Source organism: Hyla sarda, chromosome 3 (assembly GCF_029499605.1).
Source record: "Hyla sarda isolate aHylSar1 chromosome 3, aHylSar1.hap1, whole genome shotgun sequence".
In the NCBI taxonomy this organism is placed as follows: domain Eukaryota; kingdom Metazoa; phylum Chordata; class Amphibia; order Anura; family Hylidae; genus Hyla; species Hyla sarda.
Genome location: NC_079191.1, coordinates 292,403,921 through 292,423,007, shown reverse-complemented (window position 1 = coordinate 292,423,007; position 19,087 = coordinate 292,403,921). Strand labels below are relative to the sequence as shown.

General features: G+C 42.7%; 1 protein-coding gene across 7 annotated transcripts in view; it reads right to left on the bottom strand.

Moving 5' to 3' along the window:
* The window catches only part of SFT2D1 (SFT2 domain containing 1), a 205,277-nt gene that overhangs the window by 69,454 nt on the left and 116,736 nt on the right, over nt 1–19,087 (bottom strand). For all 7 annotated transcript variants that reach the window (XM_056566859.1, XM_056566862.1, XM_056566857.1 and 4 more), the window contains one exon: nt 2,835–2,916. In XM_056566859.1, the coding sequence (XP_056422834.1) occupies nt 2,835–2,916 (82 nt within the window). The remainder of the gene's footprint in view (nt 1–2,834; nt 2,917–19,087) is intronic.

Genomic DNA, 19,087 nt, shown 5'->3' with positions numbered 1-19,087 from the left:
GCACGATCCAGTCATCATTTTTACCATTACATCACTGTATCAGGCAACTGATGCTAGCCTAAAGGGGTGGGCTACTTTTTTAGTTTTGTTTCCCTTATCACAACACCAGGTGTAGGTGTACAGCCCTCTTACCTCGGCTAGTTAATTGTGAGCTGCACATCCCCAGTTTTTTACCTATAAAGTAGAATATGTCAGGAAAAAACTCTCTCTGAATCAGAATGAAAGGTAAAAGTATCCCAGAGTTATTAATGTTTAAAATGAAAGAGGTCAGATATGCAAAAAATAGCAGTGTCCTACAGTGAAAATTGGCTGGGTCCTTAAGGGGTTAATGTAAGAGCAGTGAGATTGTGGAATTCTATCCTGGAGGAGTGGTTATGGTTAACTTGGTAAAAGAATTTAAAAGGGGTATGGATGAACAATAACATTACAGGTTATGGATTCTAGATCTATAGGGACAGAAGGTTGATCCAGGGACCTATTCCGAGTGCCATATTTGTAGTCGGGAAGGAATTTTTATCTCGAGTATGAGGGTTTTTTGCCTTCCTCTGGATAAACTCAGTAGGGACTCATTAGGGTTATAGGTTGAACTTGATGGACTCTGGTCTTTTTTCAACCTTATGAACTATTTTACTATGTTTTTGATAAAAACTCAACTCGTCATGTTTGGAGGAACAAGAATGCTGAGTTGCATCCAAAGAACTGCATACCTACTGGCAAGCATGGGGGTGGAATCATCATACTTTGGGGTTGTTTTTCTGCAAAGGGACCAGAACGACTGATCCGTGTAAATGAAAGAATGAATGGGGCCATGTATCGAGAGATTTTGAGTGAAAACCTCCTTCCATCAGCAAGGACATTGAAAACGAAACGTGGCTGGGTCTTTCAGCATGACAATGACAGCCCCAAAACATCACTGCTCTAGAAGAGATCTGCATGTTGGAATGGGCCAAAATACCTGCAACAGTGTGTGAAAACCTTGTGAAGACTTACAGAAAATGTTTGACCTCTGTCATTGCCAACAAAGGTTATATAACAAAGTATTGAGATGAACTTTTATTATTGACCAAATACTTATTTTCCACCATAATTTGCGAATAATTTCTTTAAAATACAGACAGACAATGGCCCTCATTTACTATTCTAAACCAGACTTGTTTTGTCGTTTTTTGGGCGCATCTTTGTCTGCGACATGTCGCAGACATCGTGCGCCAGTCTGCGACACGATGCAACATTTTTTCCAGACGGACCCGATGTGGATTCTCCCAAACCCAAAAAAGGGGCGTAACCCGACATTTCTCAGCTTTCCCACGTATTTATAAAGGTTTCCAACCCGAATTTGTTGAATTGTTGTGGATTTTTTTCCCCGACAACTCAGAGGAGTTGGAAACCAAAACCAACAAAACCCACGTGCGACAAACAGGATGCGACATAATAATACCAATAATAACAACCCGATTTTCTAAGTAAATGAGGGCCAATGTGATTTTATGGATTTTTCTTCTCATTATGTCTCTCATAGTTGAGGTATACCTATGATACAAATTACAGGCCTCGTTCATCTTTTTAAGTGGGAAAACTTGCACAATTGGTGGCTGACTAAATACTTTTTTGCCCCAATGTATTTGGCCCAGGCACTTTAGAGAAGATTAGGGCCTGGGCCCAATTTGTCATATTGACACTCAGCCAATCACTAGCCGATGCAGGACAATGCTGTGGCCAAAGATGTGCTAAGCTGCAGCATGACATATTGGACCCGGGAAACAGGAAGAGGATCACAATGGGCACACGAGCAGGATACTGTAGGCACTGATTGAGGAAAGAAGGCTTTTCTGTTTTTTTTTTTTTTTTTTTTTTAATATATATTACAGAATGAGCATAGTTCAAACCCCAGTCACTCCAGATAACCCTTTTAAACAAGGAGCAAATGAAGCATAACATGACTAGCAACTGTAAACATTGAAAAGGCTGTTGCAGGAGTGCCGCAACCTCCTTAAAGGATAGCCATGCATTTTTGGAGACTTGATGACCCCTTTAATGGATCTAGAAAATGATGAATCTCAGGCGATAATACAGCGCTGCTTTTACTAGGGAGGATGTGTTGGCACACATCGATATGTACTAAGCAGGTAGAAAAAGCTAGCCGGCATAGCTACTCTTCTTGTATGCCCTCCAACCCACTGCTCCTTTAAGCCAATTTAGACAACTGTATGGAATGTGTAGTGGTGGTACTCAACTGTGAACCACTCAAATGGAATTCACAGATTAATTAAACATCATGAGGAAAATATAGGAAGTTCAGTGACACTCACCAGTTTGTCAATCTTTGTACTTCATTCAATTCATTGTCCAGGAATTAAACTGCATTTTGCTTCTGACCAGGATACCAGAGTGTTCTTTGAGTGGTTACAGATGTTTCATGCTTATTAGTTGGTCCGTTGAACTGCTAATTAGCATGAAAAAGCTGTTACCACTCAGTGAACATGCTGGTATCCTGGTCAGAAGAGGCATGCAGACAAATTTCTGCACAATGATTTGAATAAAACACAAAGATTGGCAGACTGGTGAGTGCCACTGGACTTATTATATTTTGCTATGTCAGACTGATGATATGTACCACCAGTAATTACATCCACTCCTTTGTTTTTTACTAGCACGTAAATAAATGGTTGATTGGGAAAGAGGGGGTGGGGTAATGCAGGGGAAGAGATAAGTACTGAAATTATGTGATGAAACCTCACATGCAGTATTTCATGACTTGATTGGTATGAAGTTATGCAAGTACTTCTAAATGCCCAAGCTATCAAACAATAAACAAGGCAGTCTTCAATACTCACCAGCATAATTATTGTAGTAATCAGTCTGGTTGGCTCAAACATCTTTTTAAGTTGCTTAAGTGGACCCATAAGAAAACATGTGCTTGAAATATAATGAAGAAAAAATAGAATTAGGAAACACAAAAACATAAATTTCTTCTATCCTAGCCAAACATTGTTTGACAAACCTATTGATTTTTAGCCCCTTAAAGGGGTACTCCGCCCCTAGACATCTTATCCCCTATCCAAAGGTGCTGTGCTGTAATGATAGCGCAGTCCCGCAGCAGGGATCCCGGGGCTCCCCAGAAGTGGCACCGCGGCGATCTGACATCTTATCCCCTATCCTTTGGATAGGGGATAAGATGTCTAGGGGCAGAGTACCCCTTTAAGGCTAAGTCTACACTCGTTTTTTTGTCCTGCGTTTTTAGGGATTAAAAAAAACGGCAGAAAAAAACGCCAGTGCAATCTACGTCATCATGCATTTTTTTTTCCATTTGTGTGGAAATTACACCTTGGCGTTTTTAATTTTTTTTTTGGAACCCAAAATTTGTTGGATGTAGCAGCGATGGAATTTTTTTTTTATTAAACGCAATGTTTAATAAAGTTTACGGGGAGCTGTGATTGGCCATAAGGTTCCAGCCAATCACAGCTCTGCGGGAAATATGAATAAGTGTAAATATATGTCAGGGCAGGGACCATAGAAGAGCGGCCGGCTACATCTATACATTACAGAGGAGGAACGCAATGGGCGATCTGTCTATTAATACAGGTAGAACTACTCCCATCATGGAACAGTCTGTTCCATGCTGGGAGTAGTAGTACTAACTAAAATAAATGTAAAAATTAAGCATAAAAAGTGAAAAACACAAACACAATACATTTTATGTCGGCTACATTTTTATTTCCCCGCACACATAAATTGATCCCTGTTTAAAAAAGTAATAAAAAATGTTTTTTAAATATTATAAATTTTGTTAGAAACAATTTTTTTCCTTCACTACTGTATATTTTTTTTAATAAAATTTTTATAATGGTACCCTACGAAATTTTATCTCCATCACTTTTTTGGATCCAAAAAAGATTAAAAACCGCCCGCAAAGATTAAAAACCCCACATATCGTTTTTCTTGTAGACTTCTATTTGAGCAAAACGCAACGATTTTGCGAAAAAATCCCGGTTTGAACGACATACAGCGTTTTTTTTCAAAACGCCAAGGAGCTAAAAAAAAAAAAAAGCAAAAGTGAAAAAACGCCAAAAAGGATTAAAAACCGTCAGTGAAAAAACGCCAAGTGGAATTCGAAATTTGCGATTTGTCATTGATTTACAGCTAACATCTGGCCGCAGCGTTTTTTTGGCCAAAAAAATGCAATGTAGCAGAATTGGCGTTTTTCTTGGCGTTTTGCCAAAAAAAAATAATTAGTGGAGACTTAGCCTAAAAAGGACACAGCTGGTTTTAACCTTGTGAACACAGCCAATTTTCATTTTTGCGTTTTTTTTTCTCCTCGTCTTTTAAAAGACAACTTTTATTTTGCTATCCACAGAGCCACATCAGGGCTTGCTTATTGCAAGACCTATGGTAATTTGTAAAGACACCTTAAATTTTTGCTGTTTTAGAGCTTATTTTTTGAGCCATGGTCTGTTTATATTAGTGCCACCTTCGTGTAGAGGGGACTTTATGTTCATTTTATATTCCATTTTGCGTTGTGACCTCTAATCAATTTTGGACTTTGGTATTGTTTTGCATTTACTATATTCCCCTATATGGGATCAAAAATGTAATATTTTAAAGAGATCTGACAATCCTGCACGCAGTGATACCAAACATTTATTTTAAAGATGAAGGGGGGGGGGGGGGGGGGGGGAATTAGAAAAGTTATTAGGTCAGGGGATTTTTTTTATTATTTTTTTTTATAGTTTACATGTTATTTATATATGCTATCGCATAGCATTATTCTATGTGATTGGCGTTCTGCTAGAAGAGTCTCCCAAAAGGGGTTATTTGTCTTTATTATGGCATCTTCGGTTCTGCATACAGAATGGTCAAAGCACCATTTGGCCAAATGTCCAATAGACACAGACACAACAGAATGGCCTTGACCCAAATGGAAATGTTTTCTGGGCATGCCCCTGTTCCTCAGGGAGGGGGCAGGCTGATGTCTAAGCTTCATCTACTGTCATCTTTTATTGTACTGTCTGTGATAAAGAGAAAACAGCTGGATCTGTACAAAACATGAAGTCTCTTTGTTGAAAATACAAAACGACAATTTTATAAGTTTGGCAACCATTATTAGCTTGAGGAAAGGCACAGTTTACTTTCATACTGTGACAGCTATCCAACAGTATCTACAGTTGTTAGCAGCATATACAGATGACAGATTCTATGCTACATTTCCACACAGGTTTTTTTTCTCTGACTTTTTTTTTTTCTTTTAAACTGTCACTGCTGTTTTTAACCCCTTCAGGACCAGGCCATTTTACACCTTAGGACCAGAGCGTTTTTTGCACATCTGACCACTGTCACTTTAAACATTAATAACTTTGGAATGCTTTTAGTTATCATTCTGATTCAGAGACTGTTTTTTCGTGACATATTCTACTTCAACATAGTGGTAAAATTTTTTGGTAACTTGCATCCTTTCTTGGTGAAAAATCACAAAATTTAATGAAAAATTTGAAAATTTTGCATTTTTCTAACTTTGAAGCTCTCTGCTTGTAAGGAAAATGGATATTCAAAATAATTTTTTTTTTGATTCACATTTCCAATATGTCTACTTTATGTTTGAATAATAAAATTGACGTGTTTTTACTTTTGGAAGACACCAGAGGGCTTCAAAGTTCAGCAGCAATTTTCCAATTTTTCACAAAATTTTCAAACTCACTATTTTTCAGGGACCAGTTCAGGTTTGAAGTGGATTTGAAGGGCCTTCATATTAGAAATACCCCACAAATGACCGCATTATAAAAACTGCACCCCCCCCAAAGTATTCAAAATGACATTTAACCCTTTAGGTGTTTCACAGGAATAGCAGCAAAGTGAAGGAGAAAATTCATAATCTTCATTTTTTACACTCGCATGTTCTTGTAAACCCAATTTTTGAATTTTTATAAGGGATAAAAGGAGAAAATGTATACTTATATTTGTAGCCCAATAAGGACCAAGGACATACCTCATATGTCTATGTAAATTGTTTGGCGGGCGCAGTAGAGGGCTCAGAAGTGACAAGGGGATTTTGGACAGTACGTTTTTCAGAAATGGTTTTTGGGGGGCACGTTGCATTTAGGAAGCCCCTATGGTGCCAGAAAAGCAAAAAATAAAAAATAAAAAAAAACACATGGCATACCATTTTGGAAACTAGCCCCTTGAGGAACATAACAAGGAATAAAGTGAGCCTTAATACCCCACAGGTGTTTCACGACTTTTGCATATGTAAAAAAAAAATTTCTTCACTAAAATGTGTGTTTCCCCCCAAATTTCACATTTTTGCAAGGGTTAATAGCAGAAAATACCCCCCAAAATTTGTAACCCCATGTCTTCTGAGTATGGAGGTACCCCATAAGTTGGCCTGAAGTGCACTACGGGCGAACTACAATGCTCAGAAGAGAAGGAGTGATATTTGGCTTTTTGAGAGCAAATTTTGCTCAGGGGGAATGTCGCATTTAGGAAGCCCCTATGATGCCAGAACAGCGAAAAAAAAACAAAAAAAAAAAACACATGGCATACCATTTTGGAAACTAGACCCCTTGAGGAACGTAACAAGGAATAAAGTGAGCCTTAAATGGGCACTGTCACCAACTTTATTTTTTGATATGTTGTAGTACTTATGTACTACAACATATCTCTAATATACTTTTATTATTTCTTTTTTCATTAAAAAGGTTTAATTTACATTTAAAAACGGCCACTGAAAAAGGACTGATTTTGGAGTGGCAATCAGTCCTTTTTCAGTTAGGCTGCACTTGCACACTGCACTTTCCCCCCAAATTTAACATTTTTGCAAGGGTTAATAGCAGAAACTACCCCCCAAAATTTGTAACCCCATCTTTTCTGAGTATGGAGGTACCCCATAAGTTGACCTGAAGTGCACTACAGGCGAACTACAATGCTCAGAAGAGGAGGAGCACCATTGAGCTTTTGGAAAGAGAATTTGTTTGGAATGGTAGTCAGGGGCCATGTGCATTTACAAAGCCCCCCGTGGTGCCAGAACAGTGGACCCCCACCCACATGTGACCCTATTTTGGAAACTACACCCCACTGGCTTTTGACAGATCTTTGGAACAGTGGGCTGTGCAAATGGAAAATTAAATTTTTCATTTTCACGGATCACTGTTCCAAAAATCTGTCAGACACCTGTGGGGCGTAAATGCTCACTGTACCCCTTATTACATTACATGAGGGGTTTAGTTTTCAAAATGGGGTCACATGTAGGGGGGGGTCCATTGTTCTGGTACCATGGGGGCTTTGTAAACACAAGTGGCCTTCAATTCTGGACAAATTTTAAATCCCAAATTCTGGACAAATCCCCTCGGCGCTCCTTCTCTTCTGAGCATTGTAGTGCACCCATAGAGCACTTTACATCCACATATGGGGTATGTTCTTACTCATAAGAAATGGGGTTACAAATTTTGGGGTGCTTTTTTTATTTTCCCTTGTGAAAATGAAAAAATTTAGGGTGACACCAGCATTTTTGTGAAAACTTTTTTTTCTCATTTTCCCATCCAACGTTAATGAAAATTTGTCAAACACCTTTGGGGTGTTCAGGCTCACTATACCCCTTGTTACGTTCCGTGAGGGGTGTCGTTTCCAAAATGGGGTAACATGTGGGTATTTATTTTTTTGGGTTTATGTCAGAACCGCTGTAAAATCACCAATTTAGACCTCAAATGTACATGGTGCCCTCTCACTCCTGAGCCTTGTTGTGCGTCCGCAGAACATTTTACGCCCACATATGGGGTATTTCCATACTCAGGAGAAATTGCGTTACATATTTTGGGGGTCTTTTTTTCCCTTTTACCTCTCGTGAAAATAAAAAGTAAAAGGACAACACCAGCATGTTAGAGTAAAAAAATTCCCCATATGTGGCACTAAACTGTTTCCTTGAAATACGACAGGGCTCTGAAGTGAGAGAGCGCCATGCGCATTTGAGGACTAAATTAGGGATTGCACAGGGGTGGACATAGGGGTATTCTACGCCAGTGATTCCCAAACAGGGTGCCTCCAGCTGTTGCTAAACTCCCAGCATGCCTGGACAGTCAGTGGCTGTCCGGAAATGCTGTGAGTTGCTGTTTTGCAACAGCTGGAGGCTCTGTTTTGGAAACACTGCCGTACAATACGTTTTTTTTTTTTATTGGGGGGGACAGTGTAAGGGGGTGTATATGTTGTGTTTTACCCTTTATTACGTGTAGTGTAGTGTTTTTAGGGTACGTTGACACTGGCGGAGGTTTACAGTGCATTTACCGCTAGAAGTTTGCGCTGCGGCGAAAAATTTGCCGCAGCTCATACTTGAAGTAGTAAACTTACTGTAAACCTGCCCGTGTGAATGTACCCTGTACGTTCACATGGGGGGGGGGGGGGGGGGGGGGGGCAAACCTCCAGCTGTTTCAAAACTACAACTCCCAGTATGTACTGACAGACCGTGCATGCTGGGAGTTGTACTTTTGCAACAGTTGGAGGCACACTGGTTGGAAAACCTTCAGTTAGGTTCTGTTACCTAACTCAGTATTTTCCAACCAGTGTGCCTCCAGCTGTTGCAAAACTCCAACTCCCAGCATGTACTGATCGCCGAAAGGCATGCTGGGAGATGTAGTTATGCAACAAATGGAGGTACACAACTACAACTCCCAGCATGCAGAGACAGCTGTTTAGGCATGCTGGGAGTTGCAGTTTTGCAACATCTGGAGAGCTATAGTTTAGAAACCACTGCACAGTGGTCTCCAAACTGTGGACCTCCAGATGTTGCAAAACTACAACTCCCAGCATTCCCAGACAGCAAACTGCTGTGTGGGCAAGCTATCAGTTGTAGTTTTGCAAGATCTGGAGGTGCACAGTATAGAGATCTAGAGATCACTGTGCTGTGGTCTCAAACTGTAGACCTCCAGCTGTTGCAAAACTGCAACTCCCAGCATGCCTTAACAGCTCTCTGGGCATGCTGGGAGTTGTAGTTTTGCAACATCTGGAGGGTTACAGTTTAGAGACCACTATACTGGTCTCAGACTGTAGCCCTCCAGATGTTGCAAAGTAACTCACCGGCTTCCGTCGGATCCAGGGAGCTGCGTCGCTGTCCTCTTCTTCCACCGATCGTCGCCCGCTGCCGCCGCTGATCGTTACCCGCTGCCATCGCCGATGGGTAAGTGGATCTTCGGCGCCGGTCCCTGTCGGTTTCCCCGTCCTGCCCGGCCTATTGTGGGTGGGCAGAACGGGGAAACCGAAAGTAAACCCCTCCGCCCCCGATCTGCTATTGGTGGTCGCGTCTAGACCACCAATAGCAGAGATAGGAGGGGTTGCACCTCTGCCACCTCACTCCTATTGCTTCAAGGGGATCGTGGGTGTCAAGGACAGCCGCGATCCCCTTTATTTTCCGGGTCACTATAGACCCGTATGACCCGGAATAGCCGCAAATCGCAAGTGTGAATTCACTTGCGATTTGCGGCGATCGCCGACATGGGGGGGGGGGGGGGGGTCTGATGACCCCTCTGGGCATTTGCGCGGGGTGCCTGCTGATAGATATCAGCAGTCACGCCAGCCCGGTCCCCGCCCGGCGGGGACCGAAATTCTCACGGGCGTACAGGTACGCCCTTGGTCCTTAAGTACCAGTGAGCAAAGGCGCACCTGTACGCCCTTGGTCCTTAAGTACCAGTGAGCAAAGGCGCACCTGTACGCCCTTGGTCCTTAAGGGGTTAAACAAAGCCAAAAGTGGATCCAGTAGGATCATTCCTTTTGAATACACTTATGACTTTGGCACAAAAGCTGCAGTGGAAGTTTTCCAAAAAATGCCAGAAAAAACCTAGCTCTGAAGAGGTTTTCAACAATAGGTAATTTTTGGATGACATAAATCTTTTACAAGGAACTATCAACAGAACATTAATTAAACATTTAATCACATGTTTATGTTAAAGCAGTTGTCCATAATAAAATGTAACCTTTTTTAATATGAAACGATAAAGTTAAAATGTACCTGTCCCCACAAAAAAACACAAAAAACTTGTTATTGATTACCCAATCTTGATCATGTACATGTAATTTTTAGGTCTCCATCACCCATATTTCACTAAAGAATAGCATATTAACGCTGCTCACTGTCTTTTTCACCTTCTCAGTGGGAAGAGACACGTCCCTCTCGTGCCTGCACTGTGCATGACTCCGCTTTCTCCCTCACTCTGCTTACTCACTGCTCTGGGGAGCATGCCTGGCAGCCTTGCTCTGTAACCCTTTCCTCTATGGTTTTACGCTGTATACACACACAATGATTACTGGAGATTGACTGTATTCTACCAAACACAATGGCCCTTATTTACTAAGAGTGGAGTGTAGGTTTCTTCCCTACAATTTATTTTCCACGGTATTTACTAATGTTTCCCTACATTTTCCACTTTCCCTACACTTAGCTTTTTTTTTTTAAACACCTGCTCTGATCTGTCTGGTTTTCCTCAGCTCAAATCCACCACGTTATGTGGAAACCTTCGTAAATATGTTGGGTTTTTGTGAAAATGTCAGGAACATGCCCCTTTTCCGAGACCACTCCCCCTTTTCCTGGCAGCCACGCCCCTTTTTCTGGTTTTCTTAGCAAAATGGAGAGTTAGTCGGGGTTTTTTCAATTCTGGCACAAATTCTGGTGCAAAATCTGGCGGACAGAATTTCTGGCGCAATGAGTCAGAATCTGGCGCACAACCGGACAAAACATGTCGGGTTTGCAATAGTAAATGAAGGCCAGTATGAGTGTATAACTTAGATCTTCCTAAATTTGTGCAAAGTTTTAGTGCTATCAGTACCACATTTGCTAAGTGCCATTCATGTGGAACAATCCCTGTCATTATAGAATCTTTAAAAATACAACGAATTTAATTCCTACAAAACTTGGGATGGATGCCATCTGAGCCAGGTGATTTGTGTGTTTTCATGTTAACCCAAGAACAAAGCCTATTTTGGCCTTAAGGACCAAGCCAATTTTAATTCAGCATTTTCGTATTTTCCTCCTCGCATTTAAAAAAAATCACAACTTTTTTATATTTTCATCCACAGACCCATATGAGCACTTGTTTTTTGAGTGACCAATTTTACTTTTTAAGAAAATCACTAATTTTACCATAAAATGTACGGTGCAACCCAAAAAATATTTATGTGGGGAAATTGAAAAGAAAACCGCAATGTACCATGTTTTGGAAGGTTTTGTTTTTACACTGTACACTTTACAGTAAAAATAAAAAATAAATTCTTTATTCTGTGGGTCAGTATGATTAAAATGATACCCATGTTATATGCATTTCTATAATTGTACCACTTAAATTTTTTTTTTTAACTATTTAAATAAAATGAGTATGTTTGAAACTGCACTATTTTGACCACCTATAACAGTGATGGCGAACCTTTTTGAGCCCGAGTGCCCAAACTGTAATGCACGACAACTTTTTTCCCTCAAAGTGCCAGCACAGCAATTAAATGAGAATACTGAGGTTTAAAGGACAACTGCAGTGGTATGACACTTATCCCCTATCCACAGGATAGGGGATAAGTGTTTGATTGCGGGGGGTCTGACCGCTGGGACACCGCCATTAGCGCTCATGGTGATGTAGCGTCAACCTAGAGGTCGACGGTGACGCCCCGTCTCCTCCCCGTCCCCATACAGTTCTATGGGGGAGACGGGGAGGCACGAACTGCGGCTGGCACGTCCCCTGCACGGGACAGCCGCGGCCCCGTACAGGAGATCACAGGGGGTCCCAGCGGTCGGACCCCCCGCGATCAAACACTTATCCCCTATCCTGTGGATAGGGGATAAGTGTTAATCCCGCTGCAGATGTCCTTTAATTTTAGAAAAAACAACTTAGGTAGGCAGTATGTTCCCCCACATTAGGCTGACAGTTCCCCCACATTAGGTAGGCAGTTCCCCCACATTAGGTGCAGTATAGTTCCCCCACAGACATACAGCCTTCAGCCATATACAGTGTATACGCTATCCACCGTTCCTCCGGTCAGGGGTCACGACCTACTGCTATGGTGCATAGGCCATAGCAGTAGGTCCCGGGACCGGTGGTCGGAGCAACGAAGCTGAAGTGTAGCTGGTAACTTACCATACCAGCCAGCAGGCGTCCTCCTCCTCGATACTCCGATGCTCCGTTCCTATGGTCGCACACACGGGCTGTCAGTGACGTTCCTGCATGCGTTACCTCCTGGAGGCCCCTGCGTTACTAAGTTAACGCGGGGCCGCCGAAAGTTAATCGGGACATCCTTGTGTCCCGAAAAGATCTTTCAGGACACAGGAATGTCCTGGTTTGCCCCACTTAATGCCGGCCCCGAGCATAGTGGAAGTCCAGCGCCGGCGTAGCGCATCAAAAGGCATCCATGGCGAACTAAGGCTGCGTGCCAACAGAGGGGGCTCAGCATGCCACCTGTGGCATGCGTGCCATAGGTTCGCCAACACTGACCTATAACTTTCTTATTTTTCCATATATGGGGCGGTATGAGGGCTCATTTTTTGTACAGTGATCTGTAGATTTTATTGGTACCAGTTTTGCTTTTATCTGACTTTTTAATCACTTTTTATAAATTTTTTATCATAAAATGTGACAAAGCAATTTTGTCTTTTTTTTTTTTTTTCTATTAACATTTATGCCGTTCACCATACAGGATAATTAGCATTATATTTTGATAGTTCCGACATTTACGCACACTGCGATACCAAATACGTTTATACGGGGTAAAATGGGAAAAAGGGACGATTTACATTTTTATTGGGGGAGGGGATTTTTCACATTTTCAAAAAAAAAAATGTCTTTTACATAATTAGATTGCATACACTGTTCAGTGCTGTGCATAGGCATAGCAATGATCAGTGTTGTCAGCAATCTTCTGCTCTGGTCTGCTCGATCTCAGACCAGAACAGAAGACCCCTGGAGACGGACTGAGGCAGGTGTGGTGAGGGGACCTCCATTCGCCACTATGGATGATCGGATTCCCGAGGCAGCGCAGCGGGCGATCCAATCATTCATTTTAAGTGCTGCACTGTCACAGATGCCGTGATCTGTATTGATCATGGCATCTGAGGGGTTAATGGCAGCCATCAGCGCGATTACCACCTGGTCCCAGGCTGCAGACCTGCCATGCATTATGAGAACCGATCCAATGCTCACGGTCATGTACATGACGCACATTTACGTCCGATGTTGTTAAAGGGTTAACCCCTTAATGACGCAGCCCATTTGGGCCTTAAGGACGCAGACAATTTTATTTTTACGTTTTAGTTTTTCCTCCTCGCCTTCAAAAAATCATAACTTTTATATTTTCATCCACAGACTAGTATGAGGGCTTGTTTTTTGCACAACCAGTTGTCCGTTGTAATGCCATCACTCACTTTACCATAAAATGTATGGCGCAACCAAAAAAATACTATTTGTGTGGTGAAATTAAAAAGAAAACTGCAATTTTGCTAATTTTGAAAGGTTTCGTTTTCACGCCGTACAATTTACGGTAAAAATGACATGCGTTCTTTATTCTTTGGGTCAATACGATTAAAATGATACCCATGATAACATACTTTTTCATTACTGTTGCGCTTTAAAAAAAATCGTACACTTTTTAACCAAATTAGTACGTTTAAAATCCCCCTATTTTGAAGACCTATAACTTTAATTTTTTCCGTATAAGTGGCAGTAAGAAGGCTAATTTTTTGCACCGTGATCTGTACTTTTTATTGATACCATATTTGCTTATATAGAACTTTTAATTCATTTTTTGGGAATAAAAAGGTTAAAAAAAAAGCATACATTTTGGACTTTTTTTTTATTTTTACGTTCATGCCGTTCACCGTACGGTATGATTAACATTTTATTTTAATAGTTCAGATATTTACGCACGCGGCAATACCAAATATGTATATAAGATATTTTTTAACACTTTTTGAGGGTGAAATAGGGAAAATGGGACAATTTACGTTTTTATTGGGGAAGCGGGTATTTCCCATATTTTTTACTTTATTTTTTTACTTTTATTTTTACACTTTAATAGTCCCCATAGGGGACTATTTATAGCACATGGCACTGATCAGCATTATCGGTCATCTTCTGCTCTGGTCTGCGGGAAGGATGATTAGAGCAGAAGACGCTGGGAAGGCAGCAGAGCAAGGTGAGGGGACCTTCTTCTGCCGTGCTGGATGCTCGGATCGCCGCGGGCGATCAGATCATCCATTTTAATGACCGCGATGCAGCAGATGCTGTGATCTGTATTGATAACGGCATCTGAGGGGTTAATGGTGGACATCCACAGGATGTCCGCCATTACGGGCAGATCCCTGGCTGCGATCAGCAGCCGGGACCTGCCGCCCATGATCCAGGCATCGCTCCGATGCTCGCGGTTATGCTTAGGACGTAAATGTACGTCCTGGTGCGTTAAGTACCACCTCACCAGGATGTACATTTACGTCCTGCGTCGTTAAGCGGTTAAACAGGTAAGATTTGCTGGAGAATTTATATTATCTCTACTGATATCATCGACATTGGACTTGTAAATACAGTAGAGAAAGAAGGCATTTAGTAGATTGGTCTTTTCCTCATCTTCCTTCACCATTACACCCAGATTATTTATGACGGGGCCAACATTTGAAGAATATTTTTGATTGTTTTTAATTTCTTTCTATGGCAATCGTTCTCTCTGCTGCAATTTTTGCCAATTTCATTTCTAGTTTACAGAATAAATTTATCTTCTAATTTAATGCCTCTCCACTGCCTGCCTTCTTGTTTTAATAGTCTAAATGCTTTTCTCTTATCATTTATCACATCCCTAACTATTTTGGTTAACCAAATTCATCTTCTTCATTATAGAATGCATAAAAACTTGAGCAGTGTGTGCTGTGCTACATGACTCCCCTACCTCTACTTAGGATATTATGTAAGGCCAATTGGTTAGTATAAAGGTCCAGAAGTAACCCACCTCTTGTTCCAGAAAAAAAATGCATTTCAAGTAAGTTAATTTTGAATTCCCATCCACAACCCATTTTAAATGCCCTGGCTGAGAGAAGGTGGTTCTTACCCAAGATTAGATGTACATTGTCCCTTTGAAGTGCTCAATTTTGGTCTTATGTGACCAAAACACATCTAGTTCTTATCTCAATTCTTGAAAGATTACTGTAATTGTCCTTTACAGCATAAAAGGGGGGGGGGGGGGGGGGATTTATCATTTCCTTCCTGATATTTTTTGGCTTTAATTTGGTGCAAAATTTCTGTGCAACTTCAAAATAAGCACATCTGCAAAACAGACCGTATAATGCAGTGAACTATCATTGACATTTCAGTGGAAGATATTTACCATATTACCAAAGGGGAAAAAAAAATAGAAAATATTCCAACCCCCCCCCCCCCCCCCCCCACACACACACAAAAAAATAAAATGTGAATGCTAGTTCATACCACGTCTGCTTTGCCTTAGAAAAGTAATATCCTACAGCAATGTCCTTCAGCAAAATTTATAAAGTCTGTGCATTTATAAAGCCTTTTTGATAAAATTGGTGCAAGTCATCCAAAAACACAGCAAAAAAACAAAACAAAAAAAGTTTTATGACTGCACACAGACACACAATGTTCAATCTCCCTTTATGTTTTTTCTTGGTGACTATGGTCACAGCTGATCAGCTCTCAGTTGAGATCATAGACAACAGGGCCGGACTGGGACCAAAAATAGGCCCAGGCATATTAGACTATGCAGACCATTTTTGGGTGGGAGCAGAGCTGTAGCTAGCTCCTTTTGCACCTGAGGCAAGAACAGAAGATTGTCTGACTAGCTGATAGCAGCGCGGTGTGTGTGTCCCGATCGCGGGGATCGGGACACACCGCTCTGCTAAGTGTCCCTTACCCGTCCCCCGGCGTCACTTACCCGGCCATGCGGTGTCCCGAGCGGTCCCGGCGCAAGCAGTGTCCTCCAGGCGGTCCCAGAGGTGGTGCGTCCCGGCGGTGATTTTCCGGCAGCAGGGCGGCATCTTCATTGGCAGCAGTGAGATCACCGTAAAGCGATCTCACCGCTGCCTCTGGGAGTTTCAAAACTGCAACTCCCAGCATGCCCAGACAGCATGCTGGGAGTTGCAGATTGGCAACATCTGGAGGTCCACAGTTTGGAGACCACTGTATAATAGTCTCCAATCTGTGCTCTTCCAGATGTTGCAAAACTACAAATCTCAGCATGCTCAGTCTGTCCAGGCATGCTGGGAGTTGTAGTTCTGTAACATCTGGAAGAGCACAGATTGGAGACCATTATACAGTGGTCTCCAAACTGTGGACCTCCAGATGTTGCAAAACTACAACTCCCAGCATACCAGACTGCCCAAGCATGCTGGAAGTTGTAGTTCGGCAACATCTGATCCTTCAGATATTGCCGAACTACAACTTCCAGCATGTCTGGGCATGCTGGGAGTTATAGTTTTGCAACAACTGGAGGCACACTAGTTGGGAAACATTGTCCGTTTCCTACCTCAGTACCTCCAGCTGTTGCAATTGTTGCAAAACTATAACTCCTAGCATGCACTGACAGACCATGCATGCTGGGAGTTGTAGTTTTGCAACAGCTGGAGGCACACTGGTTTGGAAACACTAAGTTAAGTATTAAACTTTCAAGTGTTTTGCAACCAAACTTATTGTTTCCAAACCAGTGTGCCTCCAGCTGTTGCAAAACTAAAACTCCCAGCATGCACGGACAGCAAAAGGGCATGCTCGGAGTTTGCACCAGCTGGATGTTTGCCCCCTCCCCCCAATGTGAATGTACAGGGTACACTCACATGGGCGGAGGTTTACAGCGAGTGCTGCAAGTTTGAGATGGCGCAAATTTTGCGCTGCAGCTAAAACTCCCAGCGGCAAACTTGCTGTGAACCTCTGCCCATGTGACTGTACCCTAAAGACACTACACAACACTTACACTAACCTAAAATAAAAAGTAAAAAACACTACATATACACATACCCCTACACAGCCCCCCTCCCCCCAAAAAAAGAAAAACGTCTGGTACGCTACTGTTTCCAAAACGGAGCCTCCGGCTGTTGCCAAAAAAACAACTCCCAGTATTGCCGGACAGCCATTGACTGTCCAGGCATGCTGGGAGTTTTGCAACAGCTGGAGGCACCCTGTTTGGGAATCATTGGCATAGAATACCACTATGCAAATCCCTAATTTAGGCCTCAAATGCGCATGGCGCTCTCTCACTTAGGAGCCCTGTCGTATTTCAGGGCAACAGTTTTGGGACACATATGGGGTATCTCCGTACTCTGGAGAAATTGCCTAACAAATTTTTATTTTTTTTGGGGGGGGGGGGGGGGGGGGGCTTTTTCTTCTTTAACCCCTTATGAAAAGGTTAAGTTGGGGTCTACACCAGCATGTTCGTGTATAAAAATTACATTTTTTACACTGACATGCTGGTGTTGCCCTATACTTTTCATTTTGACAAGATGTAAAAGGGAAAAAAGACCCTCAAAATTTGTAATGCAATTTCTCCCGACTGCGGAGATACCCCATATGTGGGCGCAAAGTGCTCTGAGGGCGCACAACAAGGCCCAGAAGGGAGAGTGCACCATGTACATTTGAGGTGATTTGCACAGGGGTGGCTGATTGTTACAGCAGTTCTGACAAACGCAAAACAATAAATATCCATATGACCCCATTTTGGAAACTACACCCCTCATGGAATTTAATATGGGGTGCAGTGAGCAGTCATGGTGTATGACAGATTTTTGGAACAGTGGTCTGTGAAAATGAAAAATAAAACTTTTCATTTGCACAGTCCACTGTTTCAAATATCTGTCAAATGCCAGTGGGGTGTAAATGCTCACTGCACCCCTTATTAAATTCCATGAGGGGTGTCGTAATTGTCTAAGTATGATGTTACTGATCCTTCACAGTGAACAGCGAAAATGGGCAAAAAAATTAAACCTGCCCGTGTGAATGTACCCTGTACAAACCTCCAGCTGTTTCAAAATTACAACTCCCAGCATGTACTGACAGACAGTGCATGCTGGGAGTTGTACTTTTGCAACAGCTGGAGGCACACTGGTAGGAAAACCTTCAGATTAGGTTCTGTTACCTAAGTCAGTATCTTCCAACCAGTGTGCCTCCAGATGTTGCAAAACTACAATTCCCAGCATGTATTGATCGCTGAAACGCATACTGGGAGATGTAGTTATGCAACAGCTGGAGGTACGCAAATACAACTCCCAGCATGCAGAGACAGCTGTTTGTTGTTTGGGCATGCTGGGATTTGCAGTTTTGCAAGATCTAGAGGGCTACAGTTTGGAGTTCACTGTGCAGTGGTCTCTAAATAGTAGACCTCCAGCTGTTGCAAAACTACAACTCCCAACATGCCCAAACAGCTGCCTGGGCATGCTGGTAGTTGTAGTTTTGCAACGTCTGGAGGGCTACAGTATAGAGACCACTGTATAGTGGTCTCAGACTGTAGCCCTCCAGATGTTGCTAGGCAACTCATCGGCTTCCGCACGACATCGCTGCCCGCCGATCCGTCGCCAGCAGCCTCCGCAGATCGGTAGGTGACCTTCGGCACCGGTCCCTGTCGGTTTCCCCGTCCTGCCCCGCCTATTGTGGGTGGGCAGAACGGGGAAACCGAAAGTAACACCCCCGCCCCCGATCTGCTATTTGTCATCGCGTCTATATGACCAGTAGCAGGGATAGGAAGGGTGGCACTGTGTCCTGCCACCTTACTCATAGCCCTTCAAGGGGATCGCCGGTGTCTTGGACAACTGCGATACCCCTTATATTCCGGGTCACCATAGACCCGTAATGACCGAGAATCGCAAGTGTGACTTCACTTGTGATTTGCCGCGATTGCCGACATGGGGGGGGGGGGTTCTGATAAACCCCCCCCCCCCCCCCTGGGCATTTGCGCAGGGTGCCTGCTGATCGATATCAGCAGTCACCCCGGTCTGGTCGCCACGGGCATACAGGTACGCCATGGGTCCTTAAGTACCAGGGTGTCAGGACGTACCCGTACGCCCTGGGTCCTGAACAGGTTAAGGACGCAGGGCCAGTATTTAAAACGGGTTATGCCGTGACCCCACATCATACCGGGTCGGTCCCGG